General features: G+C 40.2%; 1 protein-coding gene across 5 annotated transcripts in view; it reads left to right on the top strand.

Moving 5' to 3' along the window:
* The window catches only part of adcy7 (adenylate cyclase 7), a 186,401-nt gene that overhangs the window by 124,975 nt on the left and 43,558 nt on the right, over nucleotides 1-17,868 (top strand). For all 5 annotated transcript variants that reach the window (XM_043706949.1, XM_043706951.1, XM_043706952.1 and 2 more), the window contains 6 exons: nucleotides 3,715-3,826; nucleotides 6,470-6,597; nucleotides 7,754-7,912; nucleotides 8,683-8,815; nucleotides 15,304-15,495; nucleotides 15,599-15,642. In XM_043706949.1, coding sequence (XP_043562884.1) covers nucleotides 3,715-3,826; nucleotides 6,470-6,597; nucleotides 7,754-7,912; nucleotides 8,683-8,815; nucleotides 15,304-15,495; nucleotides 15,599-15,642 — 768 coding nt within the window. The remainder of the gene's footprint in view (nucleotides 1-3,714; nucleotides 3,827-6,469; nucleotides 6,598-7,753; nucleotides 7,913-8,682; nucleotides 8,816-15,303; nucleotides 15,496-15,598; nucleotides 15,643-17,868) is intronic.

Consider the following 17,868-nt stretch of genomic DNA (forward strand, 5'->3'; position numbering starts at 1 on the left):
CTCTTTTCTAAAGTAAAAGCTACCAGCCTGCAGTCTTTCCAGACTGTAATCTCTCCATTCTGATATCACCCTTGACCGTCATGATTGGACTTTCTGCAGTGGTTCTGTTGTAGTATGGAAACCAGAACTCTGCACAGTGCTACGAAATGGACCCTGACTGCGACTAGGATTATCATGTCTTCACTACTTTTGAATTCTACACATCCAGGAATAAGTCCCAGTGCTTTATTTACAATTTAGTTGTCTTGCTGCAAAGCCATGCTGTTTTTAATGATGTGTTCACCAGCATCCTTCGATCTATTTGCTCTTCTATCCATTCAGTTTCTTATTTTCTAAGACAGAAAGTGATGTTTCTGCTTCTCTATCTTCCTTGGTCAAGTGGCTTAGTCTGTAGGTTTTCAAATGTTGTCATATATTGCAGTCTTCCTCTGTGTTAGCTCTACCCCCAGTTTGTTGGTTTCTCAGAGTTATTTGTCCCTACATCAAAATTATTAAGTTATGAACAACAATGATCCCAGCACAATTGCTGTTGTCTGATATAACTTTCCTCCAATATAAATAACTCCCATTATTTACTCTATACTTAATTAATTTTGGTTTTTCTTCCATTTTGTTCCCTGTCTCCTGGCTTTATATAGATAAGTCTTCAAGTTTTTGAACTGTACGATATTGAAAATTCAAGGACTGAATCTTTTTTTTGCTAAAAGTGCTGGTTGCATCAGGTATTTTGGAGGGATTTCGGCTGCGAGGTCAGATGGGTTTTCTGTCTGCATCTTACAAACTCACGACTACTGGAACAACTCACCAGTCAGCAGATATCCCAGAATTCCCTGGCACCCCTGTCTCCAATGTCACAGTAATCCATCTGTGGTCTGACTGGTTTCTTTTTCTAGCAAAGCCTCCCATTTGTCATACACCATTCCCCATGAAATACAGGCCAACATTCAATTTGCCTTCTATATTACCTCTTGAACCCATATGCTAGCTATTTGTGATTCATGAGCAAGGACTCCCAAATCCCCCTCTTTTGTAGCTTTCAAAGTCTTTCTCTACCTAAATAATAGTCAGCTCTTCTATTATGCGAAAATGAGGACTGCAAATGCTGGAGACCAGAGTCTAGATTAGAGTGGTGCTGGAAAAGTGCAGCAGGTCAGGCAGCTTCTGAGGAGCAGGAAAATCAACATTTCAGGCAAAAGCCCTGCATTCCTGACTAAGGGCTTTTGCCCAAAATGTTGATTTTCCTACTCCTCGGATGCTGCCTGACCTGCTGTGCTTTTCCAGCACCAGTTCTATTATTCCTGCCAAAACGCATAATCTCATATTTGGCGAAAGTGAGGACTGCAGATGCTGGAGATTAGAGTTGAGAATGTAGTTGAGAATGCACAGCTGGTCAGCAGCATCCATATTTGTCCACATTATATTCTATCTGCCAAGTTTTTCCACTTGCTTAACCTGTCTTTAAATCCCTCTCCAGACTCTGTGTTCATCATCAACATTTGCCTTCCCATCTATTTTTATGTCATCCATAAACTTGGCTATATGACATTCACTTTCCTCATTCAAGTCATTAATATACATTGTAAATAGTTGTGGCTCCAACACTGATCCCTGTGGCACTCCATTAGTTACAGATTACCATCCTGAAAATGCCCCCAATCCCAACTCCCTGTCTTCTGTTAGCCCATGCTCTATACTTGCTCATGACGGTGGCAGCTGTCCAACCTGAGGGTCCTTCCGAGCAAGTGCTGAGCTGAATTCACCAGGAACTAGCTCTGATTTCCATATCATAAATATTAATTCAGTAAGTTTGACCATTAATGAGATGTTTCACAAACAACCACTGGCAGCTGGCCATGCTGCATGTGAATATCAGAAAAGATAGTGAGATGCTCCTTCGTGGACTTTTTGCTCAGATCTGCCACGCGTTTCACCAGAGCCCTCATTGCTTTCACCCCGGAAGTATTTGACATCAACTGCATTACTCTTATGTGCTGTTTCCCTTTTTAAGAATTCGGGTTATCTAAGCATTTTGAAATGCACGTTGACTTTTTTTTTGTCTGTAGATGCTCTTCTGTCACACTCTTTTTATGCAGCTTTCAGTATCTTTCATGTTGTTGCCATTAAGCTTACTACTTTGTAGTTCCCATATTTTGTTCTACTTCTCTTTTTGTATATAGGAACTTTATTAGCCACCTGCAGGTCCTTACTCTGTGCCTCATCAATGGAACTTCTGTCCTCTTATTTTTGTTTGATAATGTTTTGCTCTTGTTCAATCCTGACATTTGTCTTCAGTTCCTACTCTTGCGGAGTCTCTGTTTTGTTACCTTTTTAAGTAAAAACTGAAATGAGGTACTTATTGAGTACTTAAACCATTTTTACCATTGCATTTGAATTTATCGTACTCATCCTTTGCCTTATTGCTTCTTCAGTCCTCCTTTTGCTTGCTGAGTGTTCGAATGATCAAGGTCAGGGGTTGACTCATTCTTGATGAAGGGCTTTTGCCCGAAATGTCGATTTTCCTGCTCCTCAGATGCTGCCTGACCTGCTGTGCTTTTCCAGCACCACTGTAATCTAGGTTGACAGGACAGCTATGTTGGAGGAGGACATGGAGGGATATGATGTCATGGGTGGTAATTCTGAAAGATGCCGGTGGACTAGCAACTAGCGTAGGCCAGGGGTGGTGGGTGAACAGGACTTGGCACAAGTTAGATATGTGCAACAAAATATTGCTTGAGCTCAAGGTTGTGCAGTATGATAGAAGGGAGGCTACTCAAGAGAGAATGGATAGAGTTGAGTCTCAAGGTAATAAAAGCTGGGTTAAAGCATCAGCAGCAGCAAAGTTAAAGTGGGTGGGGAAGTTGATGGTCTTAATAATGGGACAGAGACATGGTCTAAAGCTTACATCAGGGTCAACCTCAACTTTCAAGGCAAAGTTTGGAATTGATGACAAGGAAACAGCAATTGTGGCAGTGCAAGAAGACAGTGGCTTTGGTCTTCCTGATGCTTAGTTGGAGATTGGGTTAGCCCTATGGTGTATTGGAAATAGTGGAGGGAATCCAGGGCAATATAGAGCGAGGTGCAGTCAGTGTACAGGTGGAATCTGAAGTTAAATTTTCAGAAGATGCATGTGAGGGGGAGGATGTAGATGAGAAATGGCTCATGGTTAAATGTAGACCCTTTGGGGGAGGTTAGTGTTGAAGGAGTGGGAAGAGAAGCCATTACTCTGTTTAGTATATAAGTACTGACAGTGCCCCCTATATTTCACTAGATGTTCATTACACGCAAGATGCATTTGAATGTAAAATGAGCTATCGTGGAATTATTCCTCAGCTATTGTCTCAAAACTGCCATAGGCTAATGTTACTAAATGCCTGCTGGGACACCAATCAAATTTACTATTCATTCTCTTTAAGAATACCGACTTGAAATAGTCATTCAGTTTCTTACTGGTTAGCTTTACTGGGGAGATACTTGTTTTGAACATTTTACTATGAGCATCTGAAATTGTCCAAAAGCTATCCTGCAATCACATTTAGCATTCTACCCCACCCCACTGTAACAATCCCAATAAGAACAATCCAGGATTGACTTTGTTACTGAGAGCACCACTCTTTTCCCTTCCATCCTAGATCGTGTTTCCTCAGTTTGTATTATTGACAACATTTTATTTGACTGCATATCTAGTTTTCCTGAGTGTTTCTTTGTTATTAACAGCATATTGTATGCAGATATTGTGGGCTTTACCCGACTTGCTAGTGACTGCTCACCCAAAGAACTTGTTGTCATGCTGAATGAACTGTTTGGGAAGTTTGACCAGATTGCTAAGGTAGGCTTCTAGTTTTCTTAATTAATTTGTGCATGAATTATCACCATTGTGACTCCTCATCATTCAAAAACAAAATATGGTAGATGCGAGACATGTGAAAGAAAACAAAAATGCTGGAAAAATGTCACCAATCTGGTAGCACCTTTGAAGAGGGGAGGAGGTGAAGTTTGTGTTGATGACCTTTTGCATTTCCAGCATTATTGTGGTTAGAGTCAAGCCTGGAGTTATAATTATATTTTTGAACTGGATTAGTGCATTAAGTATGCTTCAGAATGCCCGAAATGTTTTGTTTTGATGTAGGATGGGGAAAGAGATTTTGTGTAGAAGGTGCCGGTTTTGGGGAGGAATATCAACTTGGCATTATTTCAGGCTTTGTACTTTAATATTTGCAAAGATTGTATAAGCACAGGCGTGCATCTTGTATTCAATAATATGGGGTGTAAACAAATTGAACCCATTCATGTCGTCATATGTCTCAAATTTGTCCCCTTCCTTAATGTCACTGTTGGTCCAATTTTTACTCTTGTGTTAAATCCTGATATTCATGTGATAGATTTTTTGATAGGTTATGGTCAAAACAAATTGGATGAAGACTGCCTGATGCTTATCAAGTAAATAGCTCAGCTAAGCAGGCGAACAAAATTTCAGTATCAATTCCAGTTATGGATTGAATTAGCGTTATCAACCACAACATGGCAGGAGGAGGAGAACAGCCCTTGCAGCCCATGTCTGTGCAAGGTAAAATTGGCCAAGGCATCTGTATCTGCTTGCTGTTCATTGCAGGCATGTGGATATTGGGATGAGGTCACCTTGGGATGAGGTTGTGATGCTCCATATGATGTAGACACCTCTAATTTAGGTTCACCTTTTGAAGGATGATCACTTAGCTGGGTAACTGGTAATGACAATCAACCATGAAGTCCTACTGATTTGAGGATCCTTCAGGCTGGGAGGAAAGAATATCGATGAGGAATAAAGTAATGATCATTTTATACCAGTATATTTTGATCTTTAATGAGCAGTTCAAAATGAACATGATCAGTAGTTTGATACAGCGATTAAACTGCTATAGTCTTAAGAGATTAATTTACACTCTTGAGAATTGATGTAATAACTATTTAATATTCTACTTTGCTACATATAAACAAATATCTAATTAATTTGCTTTCTAATGCAGATCTAGACAAAGAAAGGGGAAGTAATGCCTTTCATTCTTCAACAATTTGACAGTTTTAAATGACATTCATCTGACTGCTCCCAGATGTCTACCAATTTTGAACAACTTGCATTTCGTCTCTCTGTCTTCCAGACAGCCCTCTACTGCACCACCTCCATTCCCCATTCCACTGCTCTAAACCCTCCCCCCAATGCAATAAAGACAGAGACCCCTTGTCTTCAACTACCACCCCGCCAGTCTCTGCATCCAGCACATCATCCTTAAACACTTCCGCCAACTCCAACTATACTCCACCACCAGGAACATCTTCCCCTCCCCACCCCTCCTCTGCCTTCCACGAGGACTGTTTCCTTTGACAGTCTTTCGTTTGTGCCACTCTCCTCATCGATTTACTCCCCCCTCCCAACACAGTCCTTCCAGGCTGAAGTTCACCTGCCTCTCTTCTAATCTCGTTTACTGCATCAGTTGCTCTTGATGTGGTCTTCTCTACATCGGAGAGACCGAATGTAAACTTAAGAACAGTTCACCGAGTATCGCAGCTGGGCTCGCAGGGGCTGACCGGATATCCTGGTCGCCGCCCATTTCAGTTTCCCCCAATCACTCCCTTTCCAACATGACCATCCTTCGCCTCCACCGTTGTCAAAATGAACCACAGCGCAAATTTGAGGAACGACACCTCATCTTCTGCCTGGGCACCCTACAGCCTGGCGGACTCAACATTGAGTCCTCCAATTTCAAATAGCCTCCCTCCCCATCCCCTGATTCCCTTCCCAGCATTTTCCCCGTTCCTTCCACTGCTCCCTGCCACCAACAGATTCATTTGTCCCATTGACCAACCAGGTCATACCCTCTACCTGCCTTCATCTATCCCCACCTCACCAACCTGCCCCCGCCACTCCCTTTTATCTGCAGCTCCCCCAGTCCTGAAGAAGGGTTACACGAGAAACATTGACTTCTCCACCTCCTGATGCAGTCTGGCTTGCTGTGTTCATTCCAGCCTCCAGCCTGTCTACATTGCCACTGGAAGGCAAAGACACCAAACAAAGCTGGCAGAGCAACTTTGCATGATCAATTTTAGTTGCATTTTAAATAATTGTAAAATTAGATATTGCAATATGTTAAACATTATTGGTATATGGTTATGATGTTTGTGTCTATTATAAGTTATTAAACGACTTCAAGGCCTGCAGAAGTTTGAACAGGTACAGTTCATTATGTATCTTCACAGCTACACATTAAGACCTTGGCTGCACCAGGCCCTGCCCCCAAGTCACCTGACCTGCTCTCTCAAAGGAGCAGCATGCATCCCCAACTGTATATATAATAATGATGATGTTCATATGTATCAGCAGTTTTGAAGTAACAAATTAGTTGAAACCAGTCCTTAACATGAATGATTTGTTGCATGATGCATTCTTTGCTGTAATATAAAACCAATATTTTCATAACATGACTTTTCTTTCTAGGAGAATGAATGCATGAGGATAAAAATATTGGGTGATTGCTATTACTGCGTCTCAGGTCTTCCTGTATCATTACCAAAACACGCAAAGAACTGTGTGAAAATGGGGCTCGACATGTGTGAAGCTATTAAGTATGTAGTAGAGCTTGTATGCAAAACAGTTCAACCAATGTAGTATTGATTTTATTATCTCTTATTTTGGCTATTTGATTATTCACATTTGATTGTAATGAACTTCCAGGAAAATAATTTGTATCTAATTATATGTAAATGTCAAGCTGAATTAAAGGCTAGGGTGAAATTCATCTTGAACAGTATCATTGAAACAGCAGTAGCAAATTACTTATATAAAAGCTGTTATTGTATAAGATTTGAATAATTGATAAGTTTGGATGATTTTAGTTTTCTTTATTACTTTAAAAAATACTAATACATCAATCATCTGAATGTGTCAGCCAACGAGTGTAAGAGATTTTCATGTTTATTGTTTATTGGAAATCCCAACATGGTTAATCTTCAGTTCAGTTTTTCCTTTTGGCATCAATAATATTCTGGCTGGTTGGCTGGGTCTGCTATTATTATGACCTGGATTCAGACTAGCCAACTAATTTCTCTTCAGATCCTGACAGGCTGAAAGAAGAGGAGACTTTAGGCTTTAACCCTTCCATCAGTCTTATCTGGTTTTAAAAGCAAGAAGGCTGGTGTGGTAATCCACTACAGTCCATGGAAACAACATCCCAAGTTAGTTTTACTTCACCAGCCATATTTAAGGACCAAAGAATTTTTATCCTGAACAAAAAACTGCAAGAAAATTTGTTGCAAAGCAGCAACGTCCATAAGATACTGTTCCTGCAACATGTGGCAGTAATACAACTGACTTCCAATGGATTATAATACCATGTTGGATCTTCTCACCAGTAAAATTAATGCCAGTGCAGGATCAGATAATTTTGGAATGGATGGTTAATCAATTGCATTTGTTTTGCTCTCAATTTACAAGTAACTGTTCATCAGATTTAACCTATTGCAAAATAGGTGCAAAGTGGCATTACACATTTTTACTCACTACTGCCATTCAAATTTCCTTACATAGTATCAACTGTGAACCAAAGATTAACCATGCTTCAATGGAGGAAAAATGCACCACGTAAAGATTTCTGGGTAAACCTTTTAGTGGGACGAAGTTCTCATGTAATTTCCACTTCTGGTTGACTGAACCAGCAGGTCATGTACAATAATTTGGACTTAAAAACTGGGAATGCTATGTATGTCTTTTTATTCTGCAAAGGCAAGTTCGGGATGCAACTGGAGTAGACATCAATATGCGGGTTGGTGTTCATTCTGGGAATGTACTGTGTGGTGTCATTGGTCTTCGAAAGTGGCAGTATGATGTTTGGTCACATGATGTCACCCTAGCTAATCACATGGAATCTGGAGGAGTGCCAGGGTAAGATTTGTTTTAAGATTTAATTAGATCCTGGCAAAAGCTACAATTTCAAAAGCATGCTACTCATGAAATTCCCAGTTAGATAGAAGTGATTTAATATGGGGTTTCTATGTGGCTGGGAGTTAAATACTGTGGAGTGGTGTGTAACCAGTTAGCACAGAGGAACTCCATCATCTTCAAGCCTCACACTACCTTGACTTAATACATATTACTTATCCTTCATTATTGTTAAAGCAAGACCTCCTATCTAGCAGCAAGACTATCGCTACTTGTACTGCTGCAGACTATGAAGGTAGCTCACCATACCTTCTGATGTGTGATAAATACTGTCGCATCTCATTGAATGAATTCATTGATTGAAAATTACCTTAGCCAGTCTGTACTTAAAATGTTTATAGTCTATGCCTGATCTTCAAAATCATTGCCAGTGAAGGAGTTGTGATACTCTTAAAAGTGATTTCATTTTGAAACTTTCCTCTAAGATTCATTGGGCTTTGGAGACTGACATTTTCAAGTATGATAGAAATACAAACACGCTCAGAACTGGTGGCTTACAAAGAATGTCAGTGCAACTGTTGCTTAATTCATGAGAACCATAGGGTGAAATATGGCCATTACAGTATATGCTTGTTATTCATAAACCACTATTTCATTTGTTTCTGAAATGTGTTTGATAAGTTATTGATTTGCTAGAAAAACAGTTGGCATTAGTTTGCGTGCTTTGAAGTGAAAATAGATGTATTGATTGCGTTTTGGATTGTTTTGTGTAGACGTGTACATATCACTGATGCAACGCTGAACCATTTGCATAAAGCATATGAAGTTGAAGAAGGAAATGGACACCAAAGAAACGCCTACCTCAATGAACTGAAGCTCAAAACATATTTGGTCATTGATCCAAGGGTGATTGTTTAATGCTAATTCAATTATTTACTTTGTTTCAATAATCTAAAGTCAATGATATGTAGCATTCACCTGTTAACAAATAATGTGTTCAGTACAGTTTTAAAATTAAAATTGAATTATGTGCAAATATTTTAGCAATCCACAATGAAAATCTTGTGGACTACTTTGAATATTTGCAAATGACCTTTTCTAGAATAGGTCATCTACAGAACAGAATTAACACTTTTTTGGTGGTTTCTGGCTCTATGTAATCCTTTACTATGTTGAGATGTTTTCTTTAAATGGTGTGGGAAGTATTTTTGCTTTGTTTTTATGTACATAATACTGAGTTAGTTTAAATGTAAAAATAAGAAAATCTCATTCAGTTTATCTAGTTCATTGCTGTTTCTATTTGAAGACTCACTCAGAGCAAATAAGAAATGGCCTATCATAAATATCGTTTGTATGTCTGTAGGATCATATCATATATAGGGTCTCACTGCTCACTTTTTATGCTGTCTAACCTAGGTACCAAAAATCAAATGGGACTTTGTTGATCTAAATCCTTCTACTACTCTCTGCTTAACCTGTGGACTCATTGGATTGTACATGATAAACATACCAATGGCATCGTCCAATTTTCACCAATATTAACATGATTAGTGATATGTGGGAGCGACTTTCCTTAGAACGTCTCCTCCGTCTTGCAGTTAGTTTACTGGAAACTGTGATGTAAATGAAATTTTCACTGATGTTATGATGAGATTTATGAGTGGGAGAAACACATTCTATTTTGATGAAGCTTTGAAAATCATTAGGTTGAGGAACATAAATAACTCTAGAGATGTTGATGCCCTTGATTGCAGATTTTGGTATTGTCTTATCTTTGAATAGTGGGTGGGGAGAAGTGTTAGATAAACACCAGGGCCTGAATTTTTATCTTGGAATCAGCAATCGTGAGTCGGGCTATTTATCATTGTCATGATATTCCCCTTCCTGGCAGATCCACCCATGCTATTTCTATTGATGAGTGATGAGGTAGCCACTAGTTGGGATCGTTGTCCCTTGACACAGATGGGAAGATGTTAAGACAGGCAGGTTGGAAGGTTGTCCTCTTTTCACTGGGTATTGGCCTAGTTCTGTAATGGGGGTTAGTAACTTCAGCCCTCACTCTTCTATGATCCTTTCACTGTTCTTCATGGTCCCTGTCTTCCCCATTACAACTTCATTTTCCCTCTGATATCCCTCCACACCCATTCACCCAGGATCAACTATGGATAGAACTCATGAGTCCTCTAATGACGTCCACTAAATGTTCATTGAATTTCAAGATCACCAATCAGCAGTTCAAAATTGCCTTTGAAAAACCTCAATCCTGACAATAAAACAGTCAATCGAAGTGAAGTTCACAGCTCCTTTAACAACCTCTGCTGAACTGAATGCATTGTGGAATCTGCAACTCTGCCAAGCATTCATAATCAGATTCCAGTGTCAACAAGGCCTTTAGAGATTAATACGTTAAAATCATTGGTAATATTGGGCAAGATAACCACCTGATCCACTGCTTCACATGGATGATGCTTCACACTGCTTCAGCTTGGATAATCTATCAAAGAAAACGCTAAGTCACAAAGGACAATAAAGTACATTAAAACCTGAATTGTGAGACTCTTAAATGCAGAAGAGCTTTTTATTCATTGCATACAATTTGAAAAACATCTGAGCACTTTCTTAATTCTGGTCATGAAATGTTGACTTATTTTTTTTAAGAGCAAAATCCTATCATTACTCAGTATAAAAATATACTTATACACCATTAAGTTGTGACATATGAATTTTAATACCTTTTGATTTTGCCTGTCAAAAGCTTCTCGATTCCGGAATAGTCTTGCATCATGGTTCTCAACTTCTCTGAAGTACTGTGAACCACATCTCAATACAATATTTGGGGAGGTACGTAGGCTCAGTGGTTAGCGCTGCTGCCTCACAGCACCAGGGACCTGGGTTTGATTCCAGCCTCGGGCGACTGCACATTCTCCCCATGTCTATGTGGGTTTCCTCCAGGTGCTCCAGTTTCCACCCACAATCCAAAGATGTGCAGGTTAGGTGATTTGGTTCAGTAATGTGTAGGTCGGGTAAATAGGGGAGGGGAATGGGTCTAGGTGGTTACTCTTTGGAGGGTCAGTGTGGACTTGTTGAGTCGAAGGGCCTGTTTCCACACTGTAGGAATTCTATTATTTGATGAAAATAGGCCCAACACTATGCAAATAGTGGAACCCTGCTAAAGTTGTTAAAGTCAGGATTGCTGTGTGTGGACATCCTCGCTTCACCCTGCTCCCAAGTCCATAAAATTTCCACGTGATGGGAATAGGGGCAGGAGTTTCAGAATCAGGTCCTGATAGAGATGGATGCATGAGAAACCTGTCCCAAGTGTTGGATCTGATGAGTTGTACAAACCCTGGCTTAATTGATATGCAGCACATACCTGAAATGTAGCGGAGGGCAAGGTCCATGTAAGTTTCAATAATTCAGGAATACCCTTCATCTGATCTGCAGTGTCTTCAAAATTCAGACATTGGCTTTGGAAATTCTTCTGTTAGCCCTCTGAAGAGAGAGTCTGTATTCTACATCTCTTCCCAAATTTGAGTTTGAAGTTGTGTATACACTTTGATCAGTAAAGCAGAATGAAATTTTTGCTCACTTCATACTTCATGTTTTTTGTTCATCTCTTTCCTCAACTAGAAAAAGATTTGGTAATTGTTAGTATCCAGCAATGCAAGTGTAGGCATTGGAGGAGTAGCAAATATGTATTTCTTTAAGATGTTGTTTGAAATTATGAATTGTTGGTCTGGTGATGAAGACTGGATTCTGTTTTAGGAATAGTGCTGTACTTTTTATCAAGCCAGTGCAAGCAGTGTGTGTGGGATGTTCCTTGCTGCTCTGATCTCTGCAGTATCTGGCAGCTTTATAGGAGTGTTAGTAAGATACTGAACTCACAAACGTCATTCAAAGAAGCTAACTTGTAGCTACTTGGCTGTACAATGGAAAATTAATTTAACAAATTTGTGCCACAAAATGCTTGTGTGTGGATATTTTACACATTGTGTTTGTTATGTGTAAGTGGAAAATAACTATAGGTTTGGATTTTCTGGTTCAGATCCTTTAAATTGTAACGCCTTGACTAAACCTTTGTGGGAACAGTTTCACTAAATTCATCCCCACCTTGGGGATTTAAAAAAGAAATTTCTACAAGAAGTTTAGAATTTTGGATTTAAGGAAAAGAGCAATTACGTCACCAACAAGTAAAGAAATAAGTCATGCCAATTTGGAATGAATTTTCATCTCCATTCTCATTTTCTCCACTCTTCAGTTTGGGATTAGAATTTTAAAGTTGTATTTGACTGGCACAGACAAGTTGCGCCTTTTTCTGCGTGTTGATCTTTGACTCTAAATTTTCCACTCAAATGTTTGGATGTTTGCTGAGTGAATTCTGTCGCACTTGCAGTTTAACTATGATTGGGGTTGAAGTTAACTCAACCCATAAAGGGAAAGGGATATAGAAATTGTAAATCACATTATATGCAGTTAACTACTGAATCACTGTTGAGCTGGTTGGTTGATTGTAACCATCTTTCCTGGTTTGAACAGCTCAGGTGCCACCCTGTGTGTCACCACCAAACTATAAGTATGGCAGAAACCACATGCAGATTTACTCCAAGGTAGAATGAATACGTAAATGTCCTTCTCTAAAAGATATGGCACATCTGAAATTCCTATATCATAACAGTGAAAGAAGGTGGGGGTAGCCATTTCATCTGAAAGAACTGACTATCTGCTGTTCAGTGCAATGTAGTTTGCACAATGTCTATTCTAAAATAGAGTTTTGTAGAATACTATTGTCTGATGCACCAAATTGCTTTGATCAGACACTGCCCAAAATCTTGCCAAGTGTTTTCCTGCATAATTTGTCTTCAGAGCTTAATGAACTTTGTGTAGGTTGTGACTTATTGTTATTGTGTGGAAGGAGGGGTGGTTGGTAAGCATTCCTTTCACCTCTGGGTCTTGAGTTGAGCTACAGATTGGGTTGGCTAGCCTCATCCATCGAGCAGTAAAGTTCCTATGTCGAATAAATTTGAGTCTGCTTTCTGATCCTAATTGGGAATCATGTTTCAAGGTGTCATAAAATGGCAATTAACATCAGGAGAAGTTTAAAAAATGAAACATCACACTGATGAGCTAGGATATTGCCGTTGTAAGTTTGAGACGAAGGAAATCTGTTATACAGTGTAAAGGGAGTTTTAATGGACATTTCTCTGTGTCCTTTATGACTAGGAAAGTGTTTAATTCTGAAGCAGTAACATCAATCACCTCGGTAAGTCCAAAATACACAAAATCAATTTACTAAAGGTACTCTTAGTTCTAAAATTGGGAATATGTATTGTGGCCGTACCATTGTGCCTAGGATTTTAATTTGTAGTTGGAGTCTATTCAAAGGTAATTCTATAATTTGAAGTCCTGTTTACAGCTGGTGAGCAGCATTCAATTGCAGTATTAGTGGGAAAGCTTACAGCAGCAGTTGATGTAATCAGTAAGCAAAGATAACTTGTAATGATGGCTAAGCACTAATACTGGAGAAATAAAAGTCAACTATGACGAAAAAGACAGGTGGCTAAATGATTGCAACAGTAATTACTATGCTGATCTATAATGTGACCTAATTGTCTAAATTTGAAAATGCAGTTAGTCACCACTTTAACTGTGATTTGAAAGAATAGTGACCGCAAAATAAGCATTAAAGGTTGCATTAAAGGTAGCAACTATCATGTAATTGAATAGTAGTGATATTAAAGGCCCGGGATACAATCATCAAGGTCAGTCCTGATTTAGTAGAATAGGGTTTGGTCTCGCATAACTTTGGTTGGGACCATATTGAAGGATGTTCCAATGTTTGTTGTATTGCACTTGGGCCATCCTGGTTAAATATTTGGACAGTTTGAGTAATGCAGTCCTCTGTTTCATAATATTCAGGTTTTGAGCACTGATTGGCAATTGAAGGCTGTTCTGCCCATACATTTAACCACTGATGTACTGGAGGATTGCTGTTCTAAACACTGCATTACTGACGCAATGACTATTGGCCAGAAAGTTGTAGCAGTAATATAAGTGTGTCGTCAAAGCATGCAAAACTGCACAAGCACTTTGTTGATGGTTTAGCAACTCAGAATTCACTAAGATGATTAAATGCATTTGTGGTTTAACAGGAGTTATATTGGTGTGAAGCCTGGTCCCTGCGTGCAGTAGCAAATGGAAAATTAAGTGGACGTAATGCCAAATGCTTTATATCCACTGAATGCAAGTGGTGGGGTCAGAGATAGAGAAAAATTAAAAATTTGCTCAAATCGTCGATGCCAAAGAGGGTTAGGAAACTATCCACATATCTGACAACGTTGCTCCCCTAAGCAAGCTAGTCGGCATTCAAAATTTATGGGTGATCCTGCCCCAAAGGAATCACCCAGGAATTCACTCACAACATCTGCCCAGCTTTTAATAGAATAAAGGGATCTGCTCCTCCAATCGCAGGTTGGGTCTCTCCCTTGCGTGTCACCAGAGGTTCATGAAAGGAACAACCTGCGATTGGAGGAACAGTGAGCAGGGTAAGCATGTGCAGGTCATGGAGGAATTGCCAAGGGACTAACAGCCAGACATTCATGCAGGGAGACTGAGTGTCAGGACAGGAGGCTGACAGTCAGCGCGGAAGGCTGGAGGTTGGAAGCTAGTCACAGTTTTGCTGAATTTCGGGAGGTAGCTGTACGGGGCTTTAGAGATTGAGGGAGGATGTTACATTGGAAGAGGAGGTATTAGAGAGAAAAAATAGCTGCGTGGGTGGTGGAGAGAGACAGAAACTAGTGAAGAGGAGGAGAGGCTACAGAGGAAATCAGAAACAGAAGGAAGCATCCACAGAGTGGGAGAGAGGGGGATGCATTAATGGAATGAAAGAGGCGGACTAGGCTGCAAGAGGCTGGAAAAGTGGAGGGAGGATACATTGGGAAGGGGAGATATCAATTATTTGACAGAAGAATTAGTTGCTTACTTATTCTTGTATCTTTTGCCAATATAAATACTCTGGGAAGTTAATGTTTTCCTTGTGTGTTGTGGCTTTTACTTCAATGGACAGAAGTTAATTATCAAAGATATTGATGAATTCTTCTTATTTTGCTTCTGAGTGTCTAGGTAACCCGTGCAAGTCAGAAGAGATTGTTACTACATGAGAACTTCACCTCAAATGAGTTAGTGAAAATGAAGAAAGAAAATCGGATAATAGCTGTTGAGAAAATCTCAAGCAGACCCCTTGAAAAATAAAAATTACTTTGTGCCTTGTTACTAGTCCAGCAGCTTTATTTCTAATGTGTCCAAAAATGAATTATATTTTTTGAATGCTGTCATTGTTTTTATACTTTGATTTTGACACTAAGAATTGAATTGCAATGAGATATTGTTTTTGACAGACCAAACAGCAAAGCCTGAAGACTCGGCACTTACCAAAGCCAAGACAAGGTAATGATGGGCTGAAAATGAGGGCATCTGTCCGTATGACACGATATCTGGAGTCATGGGGTGCAGCAAAACCTTTTGCTCATTTTCAGCAACGGGAAAGTGAGAGCAGTGAAATGTCAGCACCAAATGGAAAGATCCGGAAGGTATGTGGGTGGAATATGCTGTTGATAAAAGCGGACAATGCATGTTTTGCTTTGGAAATCGATTAATATGTTTTCACTTTTTTTATTTCTCTTTCCTGTCCAGGAAATTCCCATGCATTCTCTTCGACTACATCGAACGTTAGATAGGTGGGTTTTCATTCAGCTGTGGCGCTACACATTATGTACAGGTTACGTGCTATATGTGTCTATCCAGTTGTAATTTAAGAGCCCTTAGGCAAGGTAACATTGCTTTGCTCTTGAACAAAATTCATCAATTACTCCCCAATTTTGTTCCATCTATGTTTTGGCTTGAAGTTTTCAGCTCATGCTAGAGCATGATTTCTTAAACTGCGAACTGAGATAGTTATTTCTGGCAGTTTATTTAACCTCAAGCTGCCTTCTAGCCAAGCCTGATCTGATCGGAGCAATTTTACAATTTTAGTGGAGATGATTGAATAGTGAAAGTGGGAACAATTCCATCCTTTGTATTCTCAACTCCAAGGACAGTGTGCAATCTTTATTGTTTGGTTCCACACACAATCTGTTGTTTCTCAATTAATGTTAAAATTTTGAAGACATGCCCCATGACTTGATGAGATGTGGCGTGTCTTGTATACTAAAAATACCTCTGTTTCATCCCTGCTGCGTGCAGAATTATCTGATCTCAGTGGGGCAATGTTGATTTTGTAGTCATTGGTGAACATATAGCCCCCACTGTTCATTATGGGTAGACTTGCCTGCAGACTTTCTTCGGATGCTTGTTTTGAATTTTTCAGTGATTGTAAGTTCAATATGTTGCTCTCTTTGGACATAGTGAATCTCAGAGTGGGCCTAACAACAGTGTACCACCTCAATCAATCACTGTAAAGGATCTTTACTGAGAGACAGTGAGATGAATGCCCATGGGTGCAAGTTGAGAAAATAACCCAATGGGTCACCTCCAAGTGAGGTGTTCCCACCTCCAAGTGATCTCACCAGAGTTGGAGTCAGAAGGATGATCAAGTGCCCGTCTCAGCAGTTGATGGCTCTGTGTACTTGCCTTAGATTAGATTAGCTTCCCTACAGTGCAGAAACAGACCGTTCAGCCCAACAAGTCCACACTGACCCTCCAAAGAGTAACCCACCCAGACCCATTCCCCTACTCATGCACCTATCACTATGGGCAATTTAGCATGGCCAATTCACCTCTAGATTAGAGTGGTGCTGGAAAAGCACAGCAGTTCAGGCAGCATCCGAGGAGCAGGAAAATCGACGTTTCGGGCCTGAAGGCTGTCTGCCTGTATTCCTGATGAAGGGCTTTTGCCCGAAACGTCGATTTTCCTGCTCCTCGGATGCTGCCTGAACTGCTGTGCATTTCCAGCACCACTCTAATCTAGAGTCTGGTTTCCAGCATCTGCAGTCATTGTTTTTACCTGGCCAATTCACCTGACCTGCACATCTTTGGACTGTGGGAGGAAACCGGAGCACCTGGAGGAAGCCCTTGCAGACATGGAGAGAATGTGCAAACTCCACGCAGACCGTTCCCTGAGACTGGAATTGAACCCGGGTCCCTGGTGCTGTGAGGCAGCAGTGCTAACCACTGAGCCACCTTGCTGCTTAGTTGGATGGCTCCTCCATTCCATCCCCAGTTGAGCTTGACAGAGGCCTCCTGACAATAAGATAAAGCCAATTATGCTTCACGTGATTTCCACTCTGAGTCATGAGGATTAGAAAGCTTACGAGCTATCTTGTTGCTTGGTTACTCAAAACCTTGCTGAATTGTTCAAAGGATATCCTGTGTTAAGTGGGTGGTGTCCACTTTGCATTTCTGCATTTTTTCCACTGTGTTAAACTGAAGCACAATAATGTTCACTCTCCATTTTCTGCTGCCCAGCAAAATGAGGTAAATGCATTTTATTCATGCATTCAATTAGATACGCATACTGCTCCCTCTATTGTCAGAAGAATATAATGGTAGCAAAACAGTGAGACAGCTCAGCCAAGGTGTAGTTCTTAGCTTTGTTCTTACCAGTTAGGTAAGACCTGATTGAAACCTGAAATTTGAGGTTTCAATTACAAAATTTTTGCTGAGAACTGGAATGTTATAAAAGAACAACATTTAGGAAAGAACAAATGAGGAAAATCAGACCCTTGTGTATAAATATGTCCATGTTTGCACACGTTTAAGACCTTTGATCATGTAAAATAGGGGCCTATAGGCTCTTTAAAATTGCGGTCCTTCTTCAAGGACCGCAATTTCCCCCCCGACGTGGTCGACGGTGCCCTCCACTGCATCTCCTCCACTTCCCGCTCCTCTGCCCTTGAGCCCCGCCCCTCCAACCGCCACCAGGACAGAACCCCACTGGTCCGCACCTACCACCCCACCAATCTCCA

The sequence above is a fragment of the Chiloscyllium plagiosum genome, chromosome 17 (assembly GCF_004010195.1).
Source record: "Chiloscyllium plagiosum isolate BGI_BamShark_2017 chromosome 17, ASM401019v2, whole genome shotgun sequence".
Taxonomy (NCBI): Eukaryota; Metazoa; Chordata; class Chondrichthyes; order Orectolobiformes; family Hemiscylliidae; genus Chiloscyllium; species Chiloscyllium plagiosum.